This window comes from Lygodium microphyllum, chromosome 5 (assembly GCF_053477565.2).
Source record: "Lygodium microphyllum isolate KBCC chromosome 5, Lygodium_microphyllum_v1.1.10, whole genome shotgun sequence".
In the NCBI taxonomy this organism is placed as follows: domain Eukaryota; kingdom Viridiplantae; phylum Streptophyta; class Polypodiopsida; order Schizaeales; family Lygodiaceae; genus Lygodium; species Lygodium microphyllum.
Window position 1 is genome coordinate 68,515,988 of NC_141139.1, and position 23,045 is coordinate 68,539,032.

The following is a 23,045-nucleotide window of genomic DNA, read 5'->3' on the forward strand; positions in this document are numbered from 1 at the left end:
CCATATGTTTTACCTTGTCTTTATCAACTTCTTTATCCTTTTGACCTCTCCAAATGACTCGTAGGTTAGAAGCTTTGATGCTATAAGACTAACTTCACTACCACTAGGCATCTCCTTGACCATACATTTCCCTCTTTGCAATATTTGCTTCAATCCCTTATCTTTCTGAAGATTGTGTGGAAAATCAGAGTTGCAGGAAGAATGTGCATGAGAGGGAGATGAGAGCTCAAAGTACAAGAATAAAATATTGCTTACTAAGTTGCTCAAAGTACAACTTGGATACACTGTATCTCACACTTGATAGTGACCCATAGGCTATTTATATAGCCTCTACCAAGCTAGGGTTAGGGTTTTCCCTACCCCTTAAGGCCATTCACATCCATCTTCCCTCATATACCCTTGCTTAGGGTGAATTCCCATGCCTATATTGTAACAGCCCCCTCAATGCCAAGGTGGCATTGCATCACAAGACATGTTAAAGTGCCCCCCTTTAATCAAATGGAATGCCTTTATAAATCAGGCTAGAAGGATATTCATAGATAGCGGATGTTACAAGACTCAAAAGATTCGATCATCTATGGATTGGGAGAGGCAAAGTTGGCCTCCAATTCTTTAGATACTGGTAGAACACTAGGACACTTGCTAGTGATATGCCTGGTCTTTTTGTATTTGTTACACTTCATTTTGACAGGGTATTTCTTCCAACAATTTCTTACAATATGCCCTTTTTTTGTGACAAAAGGAGCACTTAGTAGAAGCGGTATGGACTAACACTTGCTCACGAGAAGTGACTACTGAAGTTCCTTCAGTATGGTTTCTCTTCTTTTCATCCAGGAAAGACTAGATGGTACTGGCCAAAGTTGGATTCGGGATCACAAGGGTTGGAAAAACCTTCCTCACAGACTTTAGTAGGATGGCAGTGACAACTTCATCATGTATGGGTGCTTGAACAGAGGCAAGTTGTGCCATAAGCCCCTTCATATGTGAAATAAACTTGCTTAGATTTTCTCCATGTTTGTATTCCAAGCTGAAAAACTCAATCTTGAGAAATATCTTGGAGTTCTTCCCTGTAGCACCGTAGAGCCTTTCAAGCTTATCCCACTTTTCTTTGGAAGTGGAGAGTTGGTCAATATCATGAATTAAAGATTCATCTAAATGAAGCATGATGATGGCCTGAGCCCATTCATCATCTTCTATAGGTTATTGAATGGGTCAATTACTTTGGTTCCTTTTATGAAGGGCTAGTAGGCTCTTTCCATCATTTTTTATTTTACCAAGACTTGCCAAGGATGGAAATATTTTCCATTAAATTTTCAAATTTGAGGCCTTACATTTGCATAGGCCATAGGCCATGGCCATTATAGGAAGGTCTTACCAATTGCTTCAAGCAATGGCAGTGTCTAATCCTTTACAAGTGGCCAAGTACAATCGAATAACAAAATTGATAGCCAAGTTTTAAAGTTGTAGAGTTAAAAACTATTGGAAATCATACATATGCAATAACTCAAGATAGGATTTAGGAGTTCGCGTTCTTTAAACAACTTTTGATTTAGAATTTACTAGTTTTCTAGGTTTCAACAAGGTGAGCTTTGACTGGACTTCAGCTCTTCCCGATAACTTGGCCTATTAGAGGAGTTCTTGGTGGAGCATGTCTTATCAATCAATTCTATGCTCTTGGATGAATCAAAGAAGAGTACAATAACACTCATATATTTGATGTAGCAGCATACTAATATTGGGATATGGTCTATGTGTTAATAGTTGTACACATAGCCTTACAACCAAACAGGAAGGGATAAATGTTATAAAGCACTTTGATGGATTTAATTTTCTGATTAAAAAAACCAAGTCGAGTCAATCATGCAGCTAGCAACATGATTGTAAAATGCAACATTAGTGCTTATAAGCACTCATCTCAAGGTTTATGCCACTTGAGATGTAAGATGTGGATTGTTTGCTGAATTAAAGAGATCGGCCAAGTATAAGAACTTGAAATGGAGCTTTCAAACCTTCAACTAACTTTGGAGAAGATCAATTAGTGATTAGAGTCACTGTTAGTGCTCTGATATTGAAAATTTTGAAGAATGAAAAAGCTTGAAGCTTCCTAGCTATGGCTGCCAGGAATCAGATAGTTAGGGTTCGGTTGATTGCAACCACCTTTCACTAAACCCTCTTAGAGGGAGAAAGCTCACTAGGGGGTTGTGAAAGCCCTATGGTGGCTAGGAAGATTGCACCGCCTGCAGACCATGCTATGCCTTGGGACATCACACTGCCCAAAACTGAGCCGTTTTCAAGAACTAAGCAATGGTTCCCTTCACATCGACTAATCCCTACGTTTAATGTGCTATGATGAAGTGCCTTGTGTTGGAGAAGAATTTCTTAGTTGAAGTCAAGAGTTGAAATGCTCTCCATTGGCTTCCCCAGGTCCTCCAAGGTTAGGGTGTCAAGCTGGCCATGAAGATTGAAGCTCCAAGATGAGAGAATGGAGATTTTCTTGTGCACTTAGTGACGCTGAGGTTAGAGGAAGATGAAAGGATGAAAGGAGGTTTTGATACCATGTGGGAAATCAGGGTTGCAGCAAGAAGAATGTGCACAAGAGGGAGATGAGAGCTCAAAGTACAAGAATAAAATCTTACTTACTAAGTTGCTCAAAGTACAACTTGGGTACACTCTATCTCACACTTGATAGTGACCCATAGGCTACTTATATAGCCTATGCCAAGCTAGGGTTAGGGTTTCCCCTACCCCTTAAGGCCATTCACATCTAGCAGCCCTCATATACTCTTGCTTAGGGTGATACCCATGCCTATGTTGTAACAGATTGTTGCCTTATGCTTAATAATTAATTGGACCTAGATGTTTACTTCCTTATTGGAGAGAGCTAATCTTACTCCAACAAGTGGTAGCTGAATGGATCAACTTTCCACATATGTCGCATTTAACATTTAGACAATTCCTAGGGAAATATTGTCTGACACACCACTTATAACTAAATCTTGAGGGGACACCCTCTTTAGGGTGTCGACTCCCCATCAAGTTCTATTACTTTTTAAGAAAATTGATGTCAACAGCTATTTGTCTATATTGTTCAGTAATCATGTCAGTATAATGCTTCATTATATCCTTAATTTGACCAAGGAAATTTGAGGCACTTGACTCAACTGCGATCATCTACCTGTTGTTCCATTGGTCTCACTACTTGACTAGGAATTGGCTGTTGATTTCTTGGAACAATGGTAGGATTTATTGTTTGGCTTTCAACATTTGGTGGAGCCATTTGATTAGCCATAGACATGGTCACACTAGGAGGAGCTGGCAATATAGGTACATTTTGAATCATGCTTCCTCTCCCATTAGGAAGACTCATGGGTATCCCTTGACCACCATTCATCTACAGAAGTACTTCCAAATCCTAAACTTGGATTCTAGTTTTCCATAGAGATATAAGTTGCTTGCAGTCATGATTCTACCTCCTTTGCTCTTATAATAGCCATATAAATGTCAGCAAGAGTAACAGTGCTCAACTACACTTGAATGTTAAAGTACAATCTGGTAAAAAAGTATTACAACTAAGTAGCAGCTATAATAGGAATATAGGCTTGCAACTTAATGAATACTTTCTTCAATTTATTGGCATACCCATGAACATTCTCGTGAGATTCTAGACTTGTTACATTGAGGATATATAGCCAATATTGACCTCCCCTTTCAAGGTCAAACTCTCTCGGAAATGCTGCAAAGAAGAAGTTAATCGTAGTTATGGTTCGAGCTTCTAGACTGTGATACCATACTATAGCTCATCCTTACAAAGTCATATTAGAGAACATGATCAAGTGTCCTTCATCTTGAATTCAACAGTTAAACATAAACTTTTGGAATTCATTGATATGAAGTTCCACATCTTCATTTGCTAACCCATTAAAAATGGATAGAGGAAACCCTAAGGCTAGAAAGTCCAATGTCCCTACTAGGATTGCAATGGGTTGTCCTATGGTGACAACCAACTTGCTTAAGGAGTTTGAATGATCGGAACTATTACTCCACTCAAAGTAGATGGATTGACTAGAAGGGGGAAGTACTCAAACTTCCTCCTCCTACTATGTGTCGAGCTAGGTTTACTAGGTCCACACTCTTGTAGGGATATTGAAGCACTCCTTTGCGGAAAATATATTTTAATAATTTTGGCCTACTGTCTAGCCCTCTCAGTTCTTCCTTGCATTTGAAGTTTGACTTGATGGCCTTTTGAATCTAACTCACTCCCTTTAGCATACACTAAAAAATTGGTCCCTATTGACCAAGATTCAAAAACCACAACTTTTTAGTGGCTCCCAGCAAATGCACCACCTTTTGGGACCTAAAACTGCCTCTAAATTGGCTCTAAGGCACTAGCCGGGGCCCTCACTACAACTCATATAAAATCACCCCACATGTCCTCGCAGCCATGAGTGTTTAAGACTTTGCATTTGTACTTTTTTCGTAGTCCAACGACCAATTCTTTGCCCACTCCTAAAAAGGAATCCCTAAATATTTTGGTGTTATATAACATGTAACACACACACAAGGAGCACCCCTCAATTAATCACTGTGACTCCGCTACTACTCTCCTACACCTCGGGGATTGGCCCCAAGATGTGCCATGAACATAAAACACATTCGAAATAAAGTCCACCCTTTTGATAAAATGATCCAGATATGATAGATAAACCTCACCAAATAAACCCTTAGGAACCAAATAACTAGCCCTCTATGGCTTGGGATACCTCTCACACTCAGCGGGTCATCACTCATATAAATAGGTGCTATATGCATCCATGATATGATCCCATGAGGTGCATCAATGCAAATCTGAATATGACCATTGTGCTCAAATAACTATTCATTGAAAATTAGCAATGTGAAAGTGGAAAGACAATTCTTTTCATGATTTTTCTTTTCTATGCAATAGTGTTTCGTTGCTTATTAGGAGTAGCATCAAGCTTCCTCATGTTGCTAGTCCCTTTAAATGTAAACAAATGTGAACTCTATATGATATGCAATATCAAACAACAAACTTTAATGTACTTCAATCATCAAAAACCCCCTACCGTTTAAAATTTTGCATGCATTGATAGGTGTAAGCATGGTTTTTTAATTGATTTTTATTTATTGAAAGCAATAAAAACTCACTCTAACAAATAAATGGGATTGAGATAAGGCTAAACGCCATGCTTCAGCTCCATTATACGATCACACACATTAATGTATTTTTCAAAATTTTATAATGTAAAAACCCAATTTTCTATATCTTTTATTTTTCTCTATTTATTCATAGAAATTATATATAATTATTGATGTTTGGTGTGCATTGATTATGTTTTAAAAATTTTATTTTCTTGGCATATTTCATTCCATAGGAATGGCCAAATGCACATAAAAAACCCAGAAAACTGCATATTTTTTCTGAAATCGCATAGTCTCAAGTTTTGTGTGTTTTGCATACAATGAATATACGACTAATTTTTAAATGATTCTTTCAACATGACTAATCAAATAGAGAATTGGCAATCAAATCCAAGAATTACTAACCATTTTAAACAAGAATTCATTATAAAACACTAAAATCTAGGATTTTCTCATAAAACCACTCATTATGACACACATTTTTCAACATTCGAGACCTCTTGCTGCTCTTCCACGGTCATCGACAATCCATACAACTCTAATTCACATGTCTCTTCACTCCTGCATTATCGTTTGAAAAAAAATAAATCTCAGTCCATCCCCCTCTCTTTTACATTGATCCATAAAAATAGTCCACAAGAGGAGAGAGGAGAGAGGAGAGAGAAAAACTAAAATCAAATCTCTTTGTTTAATGCATCAAATCCGATCATTTCTATGGTGATGAAGAGTGATAAATGATGGAGATCATAGGCAGGAGGATTCCCTTGATCATTGCGGGCTCAAAATATGATTTTGTGCTTCTTCATTTCCACCAAGCTAAAACAAGCTTAAAGCTTGGCTTTAAAAAAATTGGTTCAAGTTTTTGGTTTTACACTTCTTGCCAATTGGATTTTCTACTTTTGAAGGGGCAAATGCACTTGGATTTGAGATCGGTTTGGTGACGGATGGTGTTGTGACATCGAAATATATAAATTGGCCATTATGATGCACTTTTCGGCTCCCAAATCATATAACTGCTTCATAACATGAGAATTAAATGGGAGGTCAAACAAACTCTGATCGATGAACTGATACTTGTGTTGACTTCCCGGCATCGAACTCCATCTAGGAAAACTCCAACTCATCTATCCACAACCATTTCATTTTACATGAAATTTTGGTCTTTTACGACCTCCCGAGCTCTTTTTCGATTTAGAACTAGACCTTAAAATCAACTCTCACTAGTGTCTTGCTCAAGGGTCTTCCTCTAGAATTTGATAATGTTTCAACCACACTAATTAACATGCTAGATTCTAAGATGGTGGACATCAAAGCATCACTCCTTGAAGAAGAGAAAAAGCTCAAAGGTAAAGAAAAAGCAAGAACATTAAGGGGAGAATATGTGCTTCATGTTAACAAGCACAAACAGAAGAAATAAATTTTTGGTGACTTTTGTAAAAAAACTAGGCACATGGAAAAAAAAATCATGCCGAAAAGAGATCACAAGTCTACCTTACAACTTTCAAAGAAGAAGAAGATCATGAAGAAGAATAAGAAGAAGACACTCAAAAGCAGAAGGACAAGTCTCATCAATCCTTCTATTCCCACTATTCAAATCAATTTTCTTCTAGCTTTATATGGTTGGTTTTTCCATGTCTATACTTAGTAAGGGTCTACTCATGACAACCTCTGTATACTCAATGTTTTTAGGGTTGTGATTGAGGGGAGGTGTTGAGAACTCGATTGAGAAATATGCAATCACACTCCCATGATAGTCTCTTTGTATGGAGCATTAAGGCAAGGAACATGCAATCGCCTAGAAGAGTTGTCCTGTATCCCATAGGCATAGTGAGGAAAAGATGTACCATCCTGCAACTATAAAAGAATGTACTTGAAAATCATCTAAATGTAATGCTATTTTGCATTGTACTTTCAGTCTATGTCTCTATCTACTCAACATTGTATTTATGAGTCCAAGATAATCTATATTGGGACCTAATTCACTTGAGCAATACTCTTAGTCATCATGCTTCTAGTCTAAGAGTTCCAACCACCATAGCTAAATCATTGCTCAAGATCCATGTTTTTAACAAATATTAGGGAGAGTTGTGCATGTACATTACTAGCATAATATAATGTGTTACAACATGCAATAGATAATTTTACAAGGGTTTGACTAAAGAGAATGGGTAAAGATATGGCCTTTATTACAAATCCTTTCCTACAAAAATATATTGTTATCTTTTTTTCTTTTGATGGCCCAAAGATTTTTCCATGTATGTATCATTCATGAAGCTCCAAGTATTAAAATAATTTTGGATAGTACATTTGAAAATAAGGAAAATGGGAGATGTCATAGTTAATTTAATAATAAGCTCAGAAAAGTGAGATGCATAATAAGAGAAAACTATAAGAGAGAAGAAAAAGGGGAATCAGATGTATGCACTACATTGGGAGATTTATTGGAGTATTTTCTTAAAATGCTCAATAAGGAGTGTCCAAGCTCGGCCCCACCTCCTCCTTTCATTTTCAAAGATCTTGGCTTTAAGTGTAAATTGACAAGTTTGAAATTTTTGTAGGTGTCATCATATCCCCTTAACCTCATGTTGACTTCCTTGTATACTTGGCATCATTTCCTTGAATGTGAAAAGAGTCTCACACTCAGCTCCAATGTTTTTTAATATGTTATGGCCCACCTCCAAATCCATCCAAGCCCAATCCTAAAATTATTGCAAATAAATTTTCCCAAATAAATTTAATTTTAGAAATGAATTTATTGAGGCAAAATTAGATTACTCTTATTTGCTAGAAATGTGTAAGCTTTTACAAACATTGGTTTCTACAGAAGACTTGTAAGTCTTTACAAACATTGGTTTCTACAGAAGACTTGTAAGCCTTTATAAACATTGGTTTCTACATAAGGCTTGAACTATGCACCCCAAAGCTATGTATATCTTATGTGACTATAAGAGGAGTTTCACATGAAAAGAATAAAAGATTGTGAAATATACCCATCATACTTAGACTTCTGCTTAAGCTACAGGTATTCATGCCTCTAGCTTCACCTCTATGTTTCTATTAGTGTCGGTAGGTTCACAAAATCTTCTTTCTGTGAAGATGCACCATAGTGGAAAACTCTATAATGATACAGTTTCAATCTCTAGACATTCATTCAAGCTTTTTGCATCACTACAACGATATTCACGAATAGCAAGTGGGAGTTCTGACACAAATTAGCGGCAATGCTATTTGTGTCACAAATGCAACACAAACAATGACTATACTCAGACAAAAAAAGGGCGGAAACCTATGGGCGGCATTTTACCGGGAAGAGTGAAAGAGAGAGTGAAATAGATCGTGTGTTCGGGATGGAGAGGGAGAGAAAGAGACAAAGATAGAGAAGGAGAGCTTCTCACCTCCGCCGTCGCCGCTCGTCGCGAATAAGAGGAGGAATTGCATGAAGGGCGAAGAGGAGCCACCATCGCGAAGAGGAGACGAAGAATCCATCCTCGGTCTTTGTGGTGAGTGCATTGCTCCCTCTTGTTTTCTTTTTATTTTTTCTCCTTTTTTTTGTAGAGAATGATGTGCATTGAGGGAGAAAGAGAGGAAATGATAGGGACAAGAAGAAAGAAAAAGAAAGAAAGAGTGAGTGAGAGAGAGAGAGAGGGGGGGGAATAAACATGAAACATTATAAAGAAAGAGAGAAATAGGGAGAGAGGGTGGGAGAGAGGAGAATGAATGAGACAACAGGAGAGGGTAGAAAAAAATGATGAGAGGGTTTGTTTTGATTTTTTAATTTTTTCTTTTTTGTTTATTTTTTAAAACAATGATGTGCATTGAGGGAGAAAGAGAGGAAATGAGAGAGGGAGAAGAAAGAAAAATGAAGAAAGAATGAGAGTGAGAGGGAATAAACATGAAACATAATAAAGAGAGAGAGAGAGAGAGAGAGGAGAGTGAATGAGAAAACATGAGGGGGTAGAGAAAAACAAAGAGAGGGTTTGTTCTTGTTCTTTAATTTCTTCTTTTCTTGTTTTTTTTCTTTTACAATGATGTGCATTGAGGGAGAAAGAGAGGAAATGAGATAAGAAATGAGAGAGGGTGTAGAATGTGGTGCATTGAGGGAGAACGATAGGAAATGAGAGAGGAATGCGACACATTATTCTTTTTCAACATCATGAGTTTAGAATCGATGGAGAGGTTGGGATTCGAAATAAAAAGAGATGCCTCCACAATCCTCTAAGTAGCTGATGTCTATTAAAGACAACCTAAAGGTTGCATTACCAAAGTTCATGTGACCTTTGCTCGTGTGAAATGTATTCTAGAACTTAGAGTCACTAGGTTTGTTAGCTATCAAGTATTTCTAGGTAGGCCATGGATTTTACACATAGACTATCAAGTTGATATACCCACTGGATGATTAATCCTCAGTAGAGGTGCTAGGCGTGTAGTAGTAGATGCATATCCTAAATCTCCTCAAAGTGAGAGAGTTCCTTTGTCCTCATTTGAGTTAGATATGCTAGATGCTTCATCTACTAGAGAGTCATCATCAAGTGAGGAATCCAAGGAGGGGTCCTCTACAGACACGATCTCTACCAAGTTACCTTGAATGATCCAATAGAAGCTCAGGAGAGGATAAGGGATGCAGATTACGTAATTGAGTTAGACCTTGGCACACTCAATGATTCATGGCCAATCAAATTAAGGTCTGTGCTCACTTCAAAAGAAACCGAGGACTATGTGTCCTTGATTTAGGAATTTTATGATATCTTTGCTTGGAATTATGATGGGCTGAGAGATATTCCTCCCAGCATGGCTATTCATACAATTCCTTTAAAGGAAGGTAGTCACCTTGTGTGACAAAAAGTCAGATGTATGCCTTTCAAATCAAGGGACGGGCTATTCAAAGAATTGACAAAGCTATGAAAAGATGACTTGATATTTTTGGTTCAACACATGGAATGGTGCTCACCAATTGTTATTACGAAGAAGAAGAAGAATGATTAGATTCGACTTTGGGTACATGTTTGAGAGATTAATAAGCAGATGGTTAAGGATTATATTTGTTTTCATTCATAGATTAGATTTTAGATCAATTAGCAAGTAGAGAAATTTATTCGTTTACAGAGTGCTTTGCTAGATACAATCAAATGGCCATTGTGGAGGAAGACAAGTTGAAAAAAATGATGTTGATCACTCTCTTTGGTACTTTTGTGTACCATGTGATGGCCTTTGGTCTATGAAATGCGCTTGATTCTTGGCAATGAACAGCTGATAAGACTTGTGGTCATATCTTCCTAGAGGAGTTAAAAGTCTTTATTGAGGATTCAAGGGTAGCCACCAAAAGGAAAAGGCAACTGATTATTCTGAGGAAATGTTTATAACATTCCAAATAGTTTTACATTTCTCTTAACCCATGAAAGTGCATCTTTGGGGTGCCCTATGGGTTGTTCATGGGCCATGTGGTTAGTACGGTCGGTATTGTGGCTACCCCTAAAAACATAAATGTTATAGTTGCTACTATGAGCCCATCAATGCACTGGTAGTAGAAAGAGCATTTTCAGATGAACCTTCTATCTTTTAACTATCTGTTTGAGTGGAATGAAGCTTGTTAAGTATCCTTCGAGGATGTGAAGCAAGAACTAGTGAAAGTGCCAATTCTAAAAGTAACCAGAAAATGTGAAGTTTTTTACATATTTTTGGCAGTCACAATGCATAGTATCAGTTGTTGTTTAGCCCAAATTTTGGAGGAGAAATGGTATCATCCAATTGACTTTCATAGCAAGAAGTTCGAGATAGCTAAATTCAACTATACATACATGGAAAATTTGTGCCTTGGAATGATCTTTGCGACTTAGAATTTTAAGCATTATATTCTTTATGAGACGCTAGAATTCTTCACAAAGGTGGAAGAACTTAGATTGTTGCTGAACAAGTTGCAACTACTTGACCATTTAGCGAAGTGGCATTAAAGGTTTGCTCAAGATTGATACAACTTACATCCCATCCTGGTACGCCACTATAATACACTATTTAACTCCATGAGGATTTGGGGTTCCTTTATGGAAGTCTAAAAAGAGGAAAATCAAGCAACAAGCACTATGCTTGTTGATTATAATGGGTGTTTTGTATTAGAGAGGAGTACATGATATCTATCATTGTTGTGTAGTACTTGATGAGGTACCTTTCATTCTTGAGGAGTACCATGATTCAACATGTGCGGGACATTTTACTGGCTAGTTTTTATAGTCCAAAAATCTCTTTGGTTAGACATTAGTGGCTATCGATTTTCCAAGATAGTTTCAGTTAAGAAAAGTGTTGTAATGTCTGCCAAAGACACGATGCAATTGAGAATCGTTTGAAGCTTGAGTAATAGTGAAGGATAATACTAAGGAGACAACCTGTTTCATAATGGAGTAAATAGTTTACCATTTTCCTCCACCGAAGGAAATTGTGTCTGATCGACTGACACTTCTTGAACAAAGTTATTGTAGCCTTGACTAAAGCTTTGAAGATTAAGCACAACAAGACTACCCTGTATAATCCTCAAGCAAACGGTTAGGTTAAGAATACAAATAAATAGTTGGTTGGAAGCTTATCCAAGATTGTATCATAAAGTAAGCACGATTGGGATAAAAAATTATAGGTGGTAGTGTGGGCTTATAACATGACATTCAAGAGAGTTGCATGACACACCTCGTTAAAGCTAGTGTATGGGGAAGAGTGCGTTTTGCCGTTGGAAATTGAGCTTCCCACTATGGTTTGGTCTTAGTCATTCATTGAGAGAGGCAGAGGTGTTACAAGAACAATATACTTCTCTTGCATATCTTGATGAGATTCGGTTGCAAGCTTTACTATATCAAGAAGTAGCATTACCCGTGGGCTACTTTGGGGCCTTCATGCTAACACGTCCTATTTTAGCCGTTGATGGTTATTTTGGGTCATGAGTTAGGTAGCCTATGAGCACCTTCTTACTTTATCATGGATGCATAAGATTATGTATCATCATATTTATCGGACACCCCTTGATGTTTATGCAGGGGTTTAGCTAGTAACCTAATGATGCACTTAGCATAGGGCCTAAGGAGCCTTCATCCTTCGCCTGTTTTGTGCTTTTTTAGAGTTATGTTAGGATCAAGGACTTGTTTCAATAGTACGATATTGAATAATAGTAAAGTGTTGTATTCCATAAGGACAAGAGGACTAGTCTCTTGGTTTTGACTTGTTATATTCTTTTAGGCCACAAAAGCTACATGATATTGTGGAATGTCTTGTGGATTTTGGGGAGCCAAAGGAGATATTGGCTGAAGCAAGTGACATTGAAGGTTTGCTCAAGATTGGTACAACTTACATCCCTTCCTAGTATGCCACTATAATGCAGTATTGACCTACATGAGGATTTGGGGTTCCTTTATCGAAATCTAAAAAGAGAAAAATCAAGCAACAAGCACTACACTTTTTGATTATTATGGGTGTTTTGTATCAGAGAGGAGTATAGGATATCTATCACTGTTGTGTAGTACTTGATGAGGTATCTGTCATTCTTGAGTGTCATGATTCAGCATGTGGGGGACATTTTTCGAGATGGCTTATAGTCCAAAAGCTCTTTGGTTAGATATTAGTGGCTATCAATTTTCCAAGATAGTTTCAGTTAAGCTAAGCGTTGTCATGTCTGCCAAAGACACGATGCGAGTGAGAATCGTAAGCAGTCTAAAAACCCTATTTTTGTTACATTACCCTTTGATAAATTTATGAGACTAATATATCCTTCATTAGCTATGCAAAAGAAGTATATTATTGTAGCAATTGACTACTTTACAAAGTTGTCTGAAGCTTGAGAAATGATGAAGGATAATGCTTAGGAGACAACCTATTTCATAATGGAGTAAATTGTTTGCCATTTTGCTCCACCGAAGGAAATTGTTTGATCGAGGGACACTTCTTGAACAAAGTTATCGTAGCCTTGACTGAAGCTTTGAAGATTAAGCACAACAAGACTACCCCGTATAATCCTCAAGCGAACTGAGAGTACAAATAAACACTTGGTTGGTGGAATCTTATCCAAGATCGTATCGTAAAGAAAGCGTGATTGGGATATAAAATTGTATGTGGTAGTGTGGGCTTATAACATGACATTCAAGAGAGCTACATGCCACACCCCGTTGAAGCTAGTGTATGGGGAAGAGTGTGTTTTTCCATTGGAAATAGAGCTTCCCACTGTGTTTTGCTCTTAGTCATTCGTTGAGAGAGGCAGAGGCATTACAAAAACGATATACTTCTCTTGCACATCTTGATGAGATTCGGTTGCAGGCTTTACTATATCAAGAAGTAGGGAAGCGGAGAATGAAGACCCTCCATTGCCTTTAGGTTGAGACACACAAATTTGCGAGGTCTGTTGGTGTTGTATTATGATACTTGTCGTGAGCTATTCCTAAGTAAATTAGAACCCAAGTGGGATGGACCGTACAAGATTGTACATTCAGGAAAAAATGGATCTATAGTCCTTCTAGAAAATTTGCAGGGGGTGGAGTTTAAGACTAAAGTTAATTTTAAAAAGTTAAAGCCTTAGTATGTGTAAAAGTTGATGTGGGGCTTGGTGCCTGTGCAAGTCCTTCAAGATTTAGCTTTGATTTCCAATAGGCACCAAGATGATTAGATGGAAAAATAAATTCCTATCTAGAGCATTTGGATCCAGGACAACGTTACCACCAAGGTCTAGTGATCTTGTGGAGTAGAGGGTATCAGGTTATTGAGTGGCAAGACGGGTCTTTTGCATGGGAGATTAAGGTCTATTGCCACCATTGTTAGTGAATTCTGACTAGCGATCCTATCGAGTTCAATGAGGAAGGAGGGACTGTACCTATTATACATCCTCTCTCTCAGCTCAATTTTGATTATGAAGAGTACAAGTAAGCTAATTAGTATAGTGTGGCCGATCACTAAAGACTGGGTCTATACTGTGTATTTTGATGGAGCTTCTAGAGGGCTTGCTAAACATGCAAGCATTGGTGTGGTCATTAGAGATCCCCAATGTCGGGTTGTCATGAAAATTAGAGTCTATTTATGACCCTCTTTTGCTAATAATATGGTAGAATACAAGGCCTTGATCATGGGGCTACATACAGCCCTATGTGGTGGTATCTGCCAATTATTGGTTAGAGGTGGCTCACAGTTACTAATCAATCAGCTAAGTGAGACCTATAGTTCTGGGATTCCATTTTATGAAGATACCATTTGCAGCCTTGAATATGTTCAATATATTTGAGACAGTGACCTGTCAGTTAGTTCCTCAACAATGGAATCACTTTGCAGATTCCCTGGCTAACTATGATGTGGTTGAGGATGTCTTTTTCAATTGTGGTGTAGGGGAGCTCTTACAAACTATCCCCTAATATTAGCCCTAGACTACTTTGGGGCCTTCATGCTGACACATCCCTTTTTGGCCGCTGAATATGGTTAGTTTGAGTCATGAGTCAGGAAGCCAGTGAGCACCTTCCTACTTTGTCAATTAGTTCCTCAACATTGGAATCACTTTGAAGATTCCGTGGCTAAAGTATGCTTTTGTTGAGAATGTCTTTTTCAATTGTGGTTTAGGGGAGCTCTTACAACTACCCCTTAAGATTAGCCATGAGCTACTTTGGGGCCTTCATGGTGACACATCCTATTTTGGCCATTGATTGTTAGTTTGGGTCATAAGTTAGGTAGCCAGTGAGGACCTTCTTACTTTATCATGGATGCATAAGATTATATATCATTATATTCGTCAGACATCCCTTCTTGTTTATGCTGGGGATTAGCTAGTAACCTAATGATGCACCTAGCATAGGGCTTGAGGAGCCCTCATCCTTGGTCTGTTTTGTGCTTTATTAGAGTTATGTTAGGATCAAGGGCTTGTTTCAATAGTATGCTATTGAATGATAGTAAAGTGTTTAATTCCATAAGGCCAAGAGGGCTAGTCTATGGGTTCTGAATTGTTATATTCCTTTAGTCCAAGGGGACCATGTGCTTGTTTGGTGTGAGTACATTTAATGCTTTTCTGTTTGAGTGATTACACTAGACATGTTTGAGGAAGAGTGCCTCGAGGAAGCCTTCACTTCACGAGAGCTTCTTGTTGCCATTCCAGGTGGTGTCGTCACCTTTCTGAGTTTTTTCCTTAAGCTGGTGATGTTATTTGTTTATGTGGGGGTTCTTTTTTTTCTTTCTGGGGACCGATTATCAAGGCATGAAGCCTTAGAAATTGGTTAGGTATATTTGAGGGAGGTTTGAGAGGTTTTTTACCTTTTGTTAAGACATTGTCAGGCATTAAAGACCTCTTTTCAAAGGAAGTCCTAGTGACCATGTCCTTCCTCCCTGTTAGAAAACTATTTTAGGAGCCCTTGCTATGGTGACGGAGTCACCGAAGCCTTCGAAGATAAAAAAGAAGAGTAAGATTTGAATATACTACAAAGGTAAACAATACAAGGGTGTGTAAATAGGCGTTCTAATCCCTTAAAAAGAAAAGAAAAGAAAGAAAACTCATGAAAAGCAGACGATTATCACCTTTCAGAGGCTTGGTATGTTCTTGGAGACGATTCAAGATGGGACCAATGCCTTGTCTTCCTAAGGGTAGTAGGTAGCCAAAATAAAGTATAAGGAAGGTTGGAGTAAAAATAAAAGTAAGCAAAAAAGAAAAGGATTACACACTGCCTCGCGAGAACTTGGTAGGTTTTAGATGCCAAGTTAGGCCTTGAGGCTAATGCCCTGTTCTCCTTTGGTCACTCTACGCTTAGCTCCCTCCTTTTGACATGCTTGAGTATGTAAAAATTTAAAAGACAAATGTGTGTTTTTTTAAAAAAAATTCATGACTAGGCTATAGGAGTCCTCGCCTAGTCAGAATTCCTAGTCTAGTTGTCCTAAGTTGATAGGTAGTTCAAACCACCACTAGGATGACCTCTTTGCTAGTTCTTTCAACTAGTCCATGTTTTTCAATGGTTGACACGTGAATCAAAGTTGGATGGATCCTTAGTGACCGTGGATTTGCCATTCCCATGGAATGAATATATACTAAGAAAATAACTTTTTATAAGATTAATCAGTTTGCACATGAAAATTAGTCATTTTTTGTAATTTTCTATAAATAAATGGAGAAAATTAAAGAAAAATGGAAAAAATCAAAATTTTTACATCATAAAAATAAATAAATAAAGGTTAATGCCTGTGATCATATAATGGAGCTGAAGCATAAGGTTTAGCCTGACTTAAGACCTATTTCTTTGTTAGAGTGAGTTTTTATCGCTTTCAATATAGATAAATAAATAAATAAACCATGCCTATACTTATCAACTCATACAAAAGTTTAAACAGTAGGAGGTAAGGGATTGTTGAGGGTTGAAATATGTTAAATTTTGATGTTGAATGTTGCATATCATATATAGTTCATGGTTTTTTAAATTTAAAGAGATTAGTAGCACGAGGAAGCTCTGTGCTAGCCCTAAGCAACGAAGCACTATTGTGTGTAAAAGAAAAATCATGAAAAGAATTTCTTCGCACTTTAACTCTATTGATTTTCAATGAATATTTGTTTGAGCATGGTGGTCATATTCACATTTGTATTGATGAAACTCATGATATTGTATCATGGATGCATAGCACCTATTTGTATAAGTGAAGACCCGATGTTGAGACTGTGAAGTATCCCAACCCATAGGGCTGGATATTCAATTCCTTAGGGTTTATTTGATGATATTTATCTATTGTATCCTAGATCATTTTATCAAAAGGGTGGACTTTTTTTTGAATTTATTTTATGTTCATGGCACATCTTTGGGCCAATCCCTAAGGTGTAAGAGAGCCATAGTGGAGTTGCAGTAATCAACTGAGACTGTGCTCCCTGTGTGTGTGATACGTGGTGCATCAAACGGATATATTTAGAGAGTCCTTTTGGGAAGTGGGGGAAATAATTAGTCATTGGATTATGAAAAATGTACAAATGTAAAGTCTTAGACGATGCTCCTAGCCACGAGGTTGTGTGGGGTGGTTTGAGGTGAGTGGTAATGAGGCCCAGGCTAGTGGCTTAGAGCTAGTGTCATGCCCATTTTAGGTCCCGACAACTAGCATCGTTATGTGATCTAGAACATGACATTTCTTCTCTTCACTATTGAAGCCCTTTTCTTTAATGTCCTCCTTACTTCTTAGAGTCCCCTAGGGTCTAATACTATACATGAACTACATGGGTATAGCAGACAAAATCTAAGAAAGCAGTAGAGAATACAAAACAAATATGAGAGAAGAAAACTACTTTATATTCAAACAAACTGATATAAAAATGGCTCAATCCACCCATGTACTTTCATCGTGAAGCTTAGATGGCAATCCAGAGAGATGATATGCAAATAGATTAAGGCTAGCTAGAACAACTCTTATTGGGTGAAAGATAGATTAACCATGGCTTTGGAGGGGTCTTCCTTTTATAGCTGGAGAATGTAGTCTGATCTGCCTATCAACCTTTTTATGAACCTTTCCTAGTCCACTAGGGAGTTCTATCTTCTCTCACCCTTCTTTGATTTCTTTCATCTCTCCTCTCTCTCTTTTATCTCTCCTCTGTCCTCTCTCTCTTTCATCCTCTTTCTTTTGTTAACTCTCTCTCTCTCCACCCACTACCCTCTCTTCTTTCTATACTCTTTCTCTCTCTTCCATCTTCCTTCTTTTACCCTTTTATCTCTCCCATCTCTCCTCTCTCTCTCTTTTCCTTAAAAAGCTTCCATTTCTCTCTCTCTCTCTCTCTCTCTCTCTCTACACCTACTACCCTCTCCTCTCTCTTGTCTTCCTTCCTCTCTCTCCCATCTTCCTTTCTCTATCCTTCCTCTCCCTTCTCTCTCTACACCCTCTTCCTCTCTTCTCTCTCTACCATTCTCTCTTCCATCTCTCTCTCTCTCTCTCTACATACACAAACACACACACTCTCTCTCTTCCTCTCTTCTCTTCATATCCTTTCTTTCTACCACAAATTTATGTTCTCTCTCCCTCTCTATCTCTCTCTCTCTCTCTCTCTCTCCATGTCTCTCTCTCTCTCTCTATGTCTCTCTCCCCCTCTCTCTCTATTCTCTCTCCAAATTTGTGGTAGAAATTAACAAAACAAATAATAAATATAAAATTTAAACCAACCAACCTTCTATTCTCTCTCCCTCTCTCTCTCTCTCTCTCTCTCCCTCTCTCTCTCTCTCTCTCTCTCTCTCTCTCTCTCTCTCTCTCTCCCCTATCTGCCCTCTTTCCTTTCATCATGTTTACAACAAACTTGGAATAACATTATTCTGGACTAAGCAAAAGCAAAGAAGAAAGAAGATATTTCCATTTTAGCAAAGCAAAGAAGAATTTGATGGAAATAAAGAGAGAGAGAGAGAAGGTAATGCACTCACCTTCTTCAAATGGCATGGAGAAATGATGAAACAACAATGTGTTTTTTGGGGTTTTTTCCAAATTTTACTAGTACTGGTATGTGCATCACAAATTTTTTTGAAATTGTGTTGAAATGGGCATGATATATATTTTTAAAATGATGTCAAAATATGTGCTACTGTGTGCAATTGAAATATTTTTTAAATTATGATTAAATATGCACCAAAATATTTATCACAATGCATATCAAAACCTTTTCCCTTGAAATATTGGAGTTTTTCATCGGTATATCATTCATCCCTTGTGAAATATGCTGATTTTATACCTTACAACTGTCTCGAGAGTTATCATGTCAAAAAACCCCCTTTATGTCTTGTGTTTCTTAAAATCAACAACCATTATCTACTATAATATCATTCCTTTGAGTATTTTGGAATCTTGGTTATACAAAACTTTCCTAGAAGGGGTTAAATGCCCAACATAATCCTTTCCTAAAACTCATGCCTAATCTAAATTAATGTCAAGACCAATACAACCTTAAGATCAACAACAAATGCTGTATGTTTCTTGAATGACCCTAGTAGTGCTTATCTTTGTGCTTTATAATAGTTGTCTAGGTAGCAAAAAGATCCTATCAATGGCCTTTGGTCAAGTTTTGGCCTATTTAGACAAAATTCAAACTCAAAGATGAGAAACATTCTCACGTTAGAATTTTTTAAAGCCAAAATTAAGTCATCACTAAGATTTTTCCAGACATCCAAAATAGCTTAAGAACTATTTTAAACACAATTTTGATACATGTTGTCATTATTGAAGCATACATCATATTTATTGAATGATATAGGGTCTAAACCACATAAGGATAGATCACATTCAATCTCAAGAAAATGAGAAATAAAATTCAAAACAAACTAAAAACAAAGCAACCTTCTATTCTCTGTCTCTGTGTCTCTCCTTCCTTTGTTTTTTTTCCTTTTATCTTGTGTTATACAAATTTTAAACAAAATTATTTTTAAAATACATGCTTTGTGGAGCGCTCACACAAGGCATAGGGGGAGATTGCACCCAATTGGTCTCTTGTTCATGTCGTGCATGCTTTCTACCTTAACTTTTGTGCAAAAAGTAGAGTTTTTTTGTTCTTGGGGACCTTCCGGCGCTCACTACGCGAGCATACAGCATCCGATCTGTGCACCAAAAAGGGAAAGCAATCTAATTGTAAAACTCCAAGAAAGCTGTCGAATGGATGCTCTCCACTCTATGTTGAAGACTCAATAACCATCAAATTTCTCTGATCCAACAAAGAATTTGAACGTGCTGTCATTTTCAATTTCTACTACTGCATCTTATACAAAATAGTGAGCTAGTCCATCTTATGCCAATGTACATATATTGCACAATGTTGTAACTTCTTATGTGACTTCTATCTCAACTATTGAAGAACCCATTAAAATGGAAAAGGGAGAAAATACCAATCAATCAAGAGTAGTAAAGAGGTAATAGATGTAAATCTATTTGTGCATAGCTCTAGTAAGTTGAAACATTCTATTGTCTTCAAACTAATTACTTATAGAAAAGACCACTTGCTATATCTTAACTAACCTAGGAGCCTTACAACAAGACTAAACTCAAGCAACAACTCATTGCCAATGACGTAGCATGAATATAAAAACATTCTAGCTTGTCCATGCAATAGTAAATAAAGCCTATCACGATCTTGAACTCAAACTTATTACACTTATCCCTTCATATTGCACCAATCTCTCTTCTATCAAAGTCCAAGATTAGAATCTTGTTCTTGATGAATTGGGATGCCATCAGAGTATCACTGAACAGGTCAAAGGTTGCATCAGGAAAAATGGTGAACAATGTAGAACCATGAAGACTACTAAATGCAGTCCCACCAATGTGGCTCCCACATCCCCCAGTGTAAAGGTTACTATACATAAGCTTTCCTTGAACAACAAATGGAAATATCATCCTCTACACCCTAAAGTTCTAGTTGAAGAGGAAATACATGCTACCAGTACGCTAGGAAGACAATACACAACATGGGATGCCATAATGCTATTATATCACATACCTAGCTGATAGGTCATAGGGCATAGATGATTATGCTATGGTTCAATATATCATGAAGATTTGTGCGTGGCTATTTAAATATATTTTCATAAATGTAATTCTAGAATTCTATTTTAATGTTAGTGTGTTAAATTGTTAGTGCTACATAACCCTAATAGACCATTGAAGAAGGGCATTTAAATGATGAGGAAAAGAAAATCCTTCTTCAATAAAGGATGGATGAGAGTTCTCCTCATCTAAAGAAGCATGGTAGTGTAAATTTCAACCTAAACTTGGTTCGGAAGGATGATAAAAAAGGTTACCCTTCAACAAAAGGCATAGTTGCTTTCGAATTTGAGGGCTCTAAGGTTTGACAACGTCGTCCTCCCATGTGGTAATAAGCACGAGGTGAAATGGAAATTCCTTCTTCAATAGAGGACTTTGAAAGTTTTACTCATCTAAAGAAGGGCAATATTGTCAAATTTAGCCTAGAAGGACGACGAACCGAAAGGTTGCCCTTCAACACAAGACATAGACATTGATAGAAGGAAGTTGTCGAGAGCTTCAGCCCTCAAATTTGAAAGGATCGAGGGCTGCTGGCCGCTGAAGGGCTTTTGAAGCCGTGACGACTTGCTCCCTTGTGGTAATAAGCGCTGTAGACTTTGACAAAGGACTCACGCGTTGGTGACTGCTTCGAAGGAGGACTCATCCGGCCTTCCCAAACTCTAATTCCGCATGCCCCGGTCGAGAGCGTTTCACGTTTGAACAAGAGACGTAGCAGCGCCGTTCAAAAGCAAGTTTTTCCATGCTTGCCGTTTCCTTGGATGGACAACAGACGTAGCAGCGTGCGACCGCGTCGGCCGCACACTCTAGACAGCTAATTCATCCACGGGTCGATGACGTCGTCCGCTGACATTTGAGGACGTCCCAGGACAACTAGTCATCTAGTTCTATCAGTACTTTGCGCTGCTAATTATATATAAGAGTCGGATCGGTAAGCGAAATATGAATCAAGACGAGGAGCATAGGCGCAGATCATAACACAACGCAACAGACCTTACATTTAACTCAGAGCAGACGTACTCCTCTTGATAGAGCCCGTACCAGAAACGTCACTCAGAGCAGTACTCTTAATAGAGGCCGCATCAGAAACATCAGGCTGCGCGTCCAATACTTTCTTCGATAAACGACACTACAAATTGTCCGCAAGCGACGATATGGCTGGTGCAAGCTGCTGCAGGTCATCGCTGGTAGCATCACTGGCCGTCGTGACAATGATACTGATGAGTATGACAAGTGAGTTAATAAATATTGTATCGGCCACTTCCTTCAATGTGGTAAACCATTGCGGGAGCACCCTGGGCGTGCAAGTGCGGGAGAACGCCGGCGGTCCGTCCATAGGGACCACAGGCTTCTCCCTGGCGTCCGGCGAGACAAGGTCTCTGACGCCCCCTAATGGCTGGTCGGGCAACTTGGGGACAGGCACGCCGAGCCTCCTGGCCGAGTTCACCATCAACAACCCGGCGGGCACGGACTTCTACGACGTGAGCGCCGTGGACGGCTTTCAGCTGGGTGTGGGCATGAGCATCACAGGCGACGGCGCCGGCGTTTCCTGCAGCGCGGCGCGCTCCATCTGTCCCTCGGGAAACATCAACGGCAATGCTTGCGTCAACCCCAACCGCGACGACCCCAACACCGGTTACGCCCAGAACGTGCGCGCCTCCTGCCCCGACGCCTACAGCTGGTCTAAGGACGACCACGCCACCCACGGCACGCCCACAGGGGGCACCTTCGCATCACCTTCTGCCCCTGAATACCTACCTATCTCCATTAATATACGGCCTCCCGCACTAGCGCGGCCAGCTAGTTATTATAAGCGACTGTGTACCAGACCAGCGGTGCGTTGTAATAAAACGTCCGTCGTCCGGTTAATATGCATTCATCTGACATGACTTGACTTGGATGAAATTTCCATGGTCGAAATACTAAGTTCCCCATAGTGATTCGAGTATCCCTTATTACTTCGGAGAGTGCTTTAATAAGTGATAATTGAGTACGTAGTCGCAATCAAGAGTCTAAACACACAAAAGGCTAGATAATTCTATCTGTCATCATGGCAATGATCAACTGAATAATACACTACACACTAGATTGCAAGCTAGCAAGAATGTCGGCAGCTTGTCACGTTTGTACAATGGGAGTTATTTTTGAAAAGCAGGGTTCCATAGAGCTCCTTGGTAGGGGGCTTCTTTTCACAATATCATTGCACGCTTCATAGATAAAGGTTTGTGCGTTGCTAGAAGAATAAGGCCTTTATTAAGAGAGGCATGGGCATGGAACTATAACTTAATATATCATATCTGTGCTACAGACTTGTTTGATTTGGTGCCTAAATTTTCTCTCCCACAATATTAACATTATGTAAAAAATAATTCCTCTAATAAAACTGTTTGATGATTTAAGATCACTGTAAAAAC

General features: G+C 38.5%; 1 protein-coding gene across 1 annotated transcript; it reads left to right on the top strand.

The window, feature by feature from the left end:
• The first annotated feature begins 21,593 nt into the window (after nt 1-21,593).
• On the top strand, nt 21,594-22,798 carry LOC148035939 (pathogenesis-related protein 5-like). The gene has a single exon (XM_087679048.1). The coding sequence runs from the start codon at nt 21,786-21,788 to the stop codon at nt 22,518-22,520; it is 735 nt and encodes a 244-aa protein (XP_087535174.1). The 5' UTR covers nt 21,594-21,785; the 3' UTR covers nt 22,521-22,798.
• The last annotated feature ends 247 nt before the right edge of the window (nt 22,799-23,045 follow it).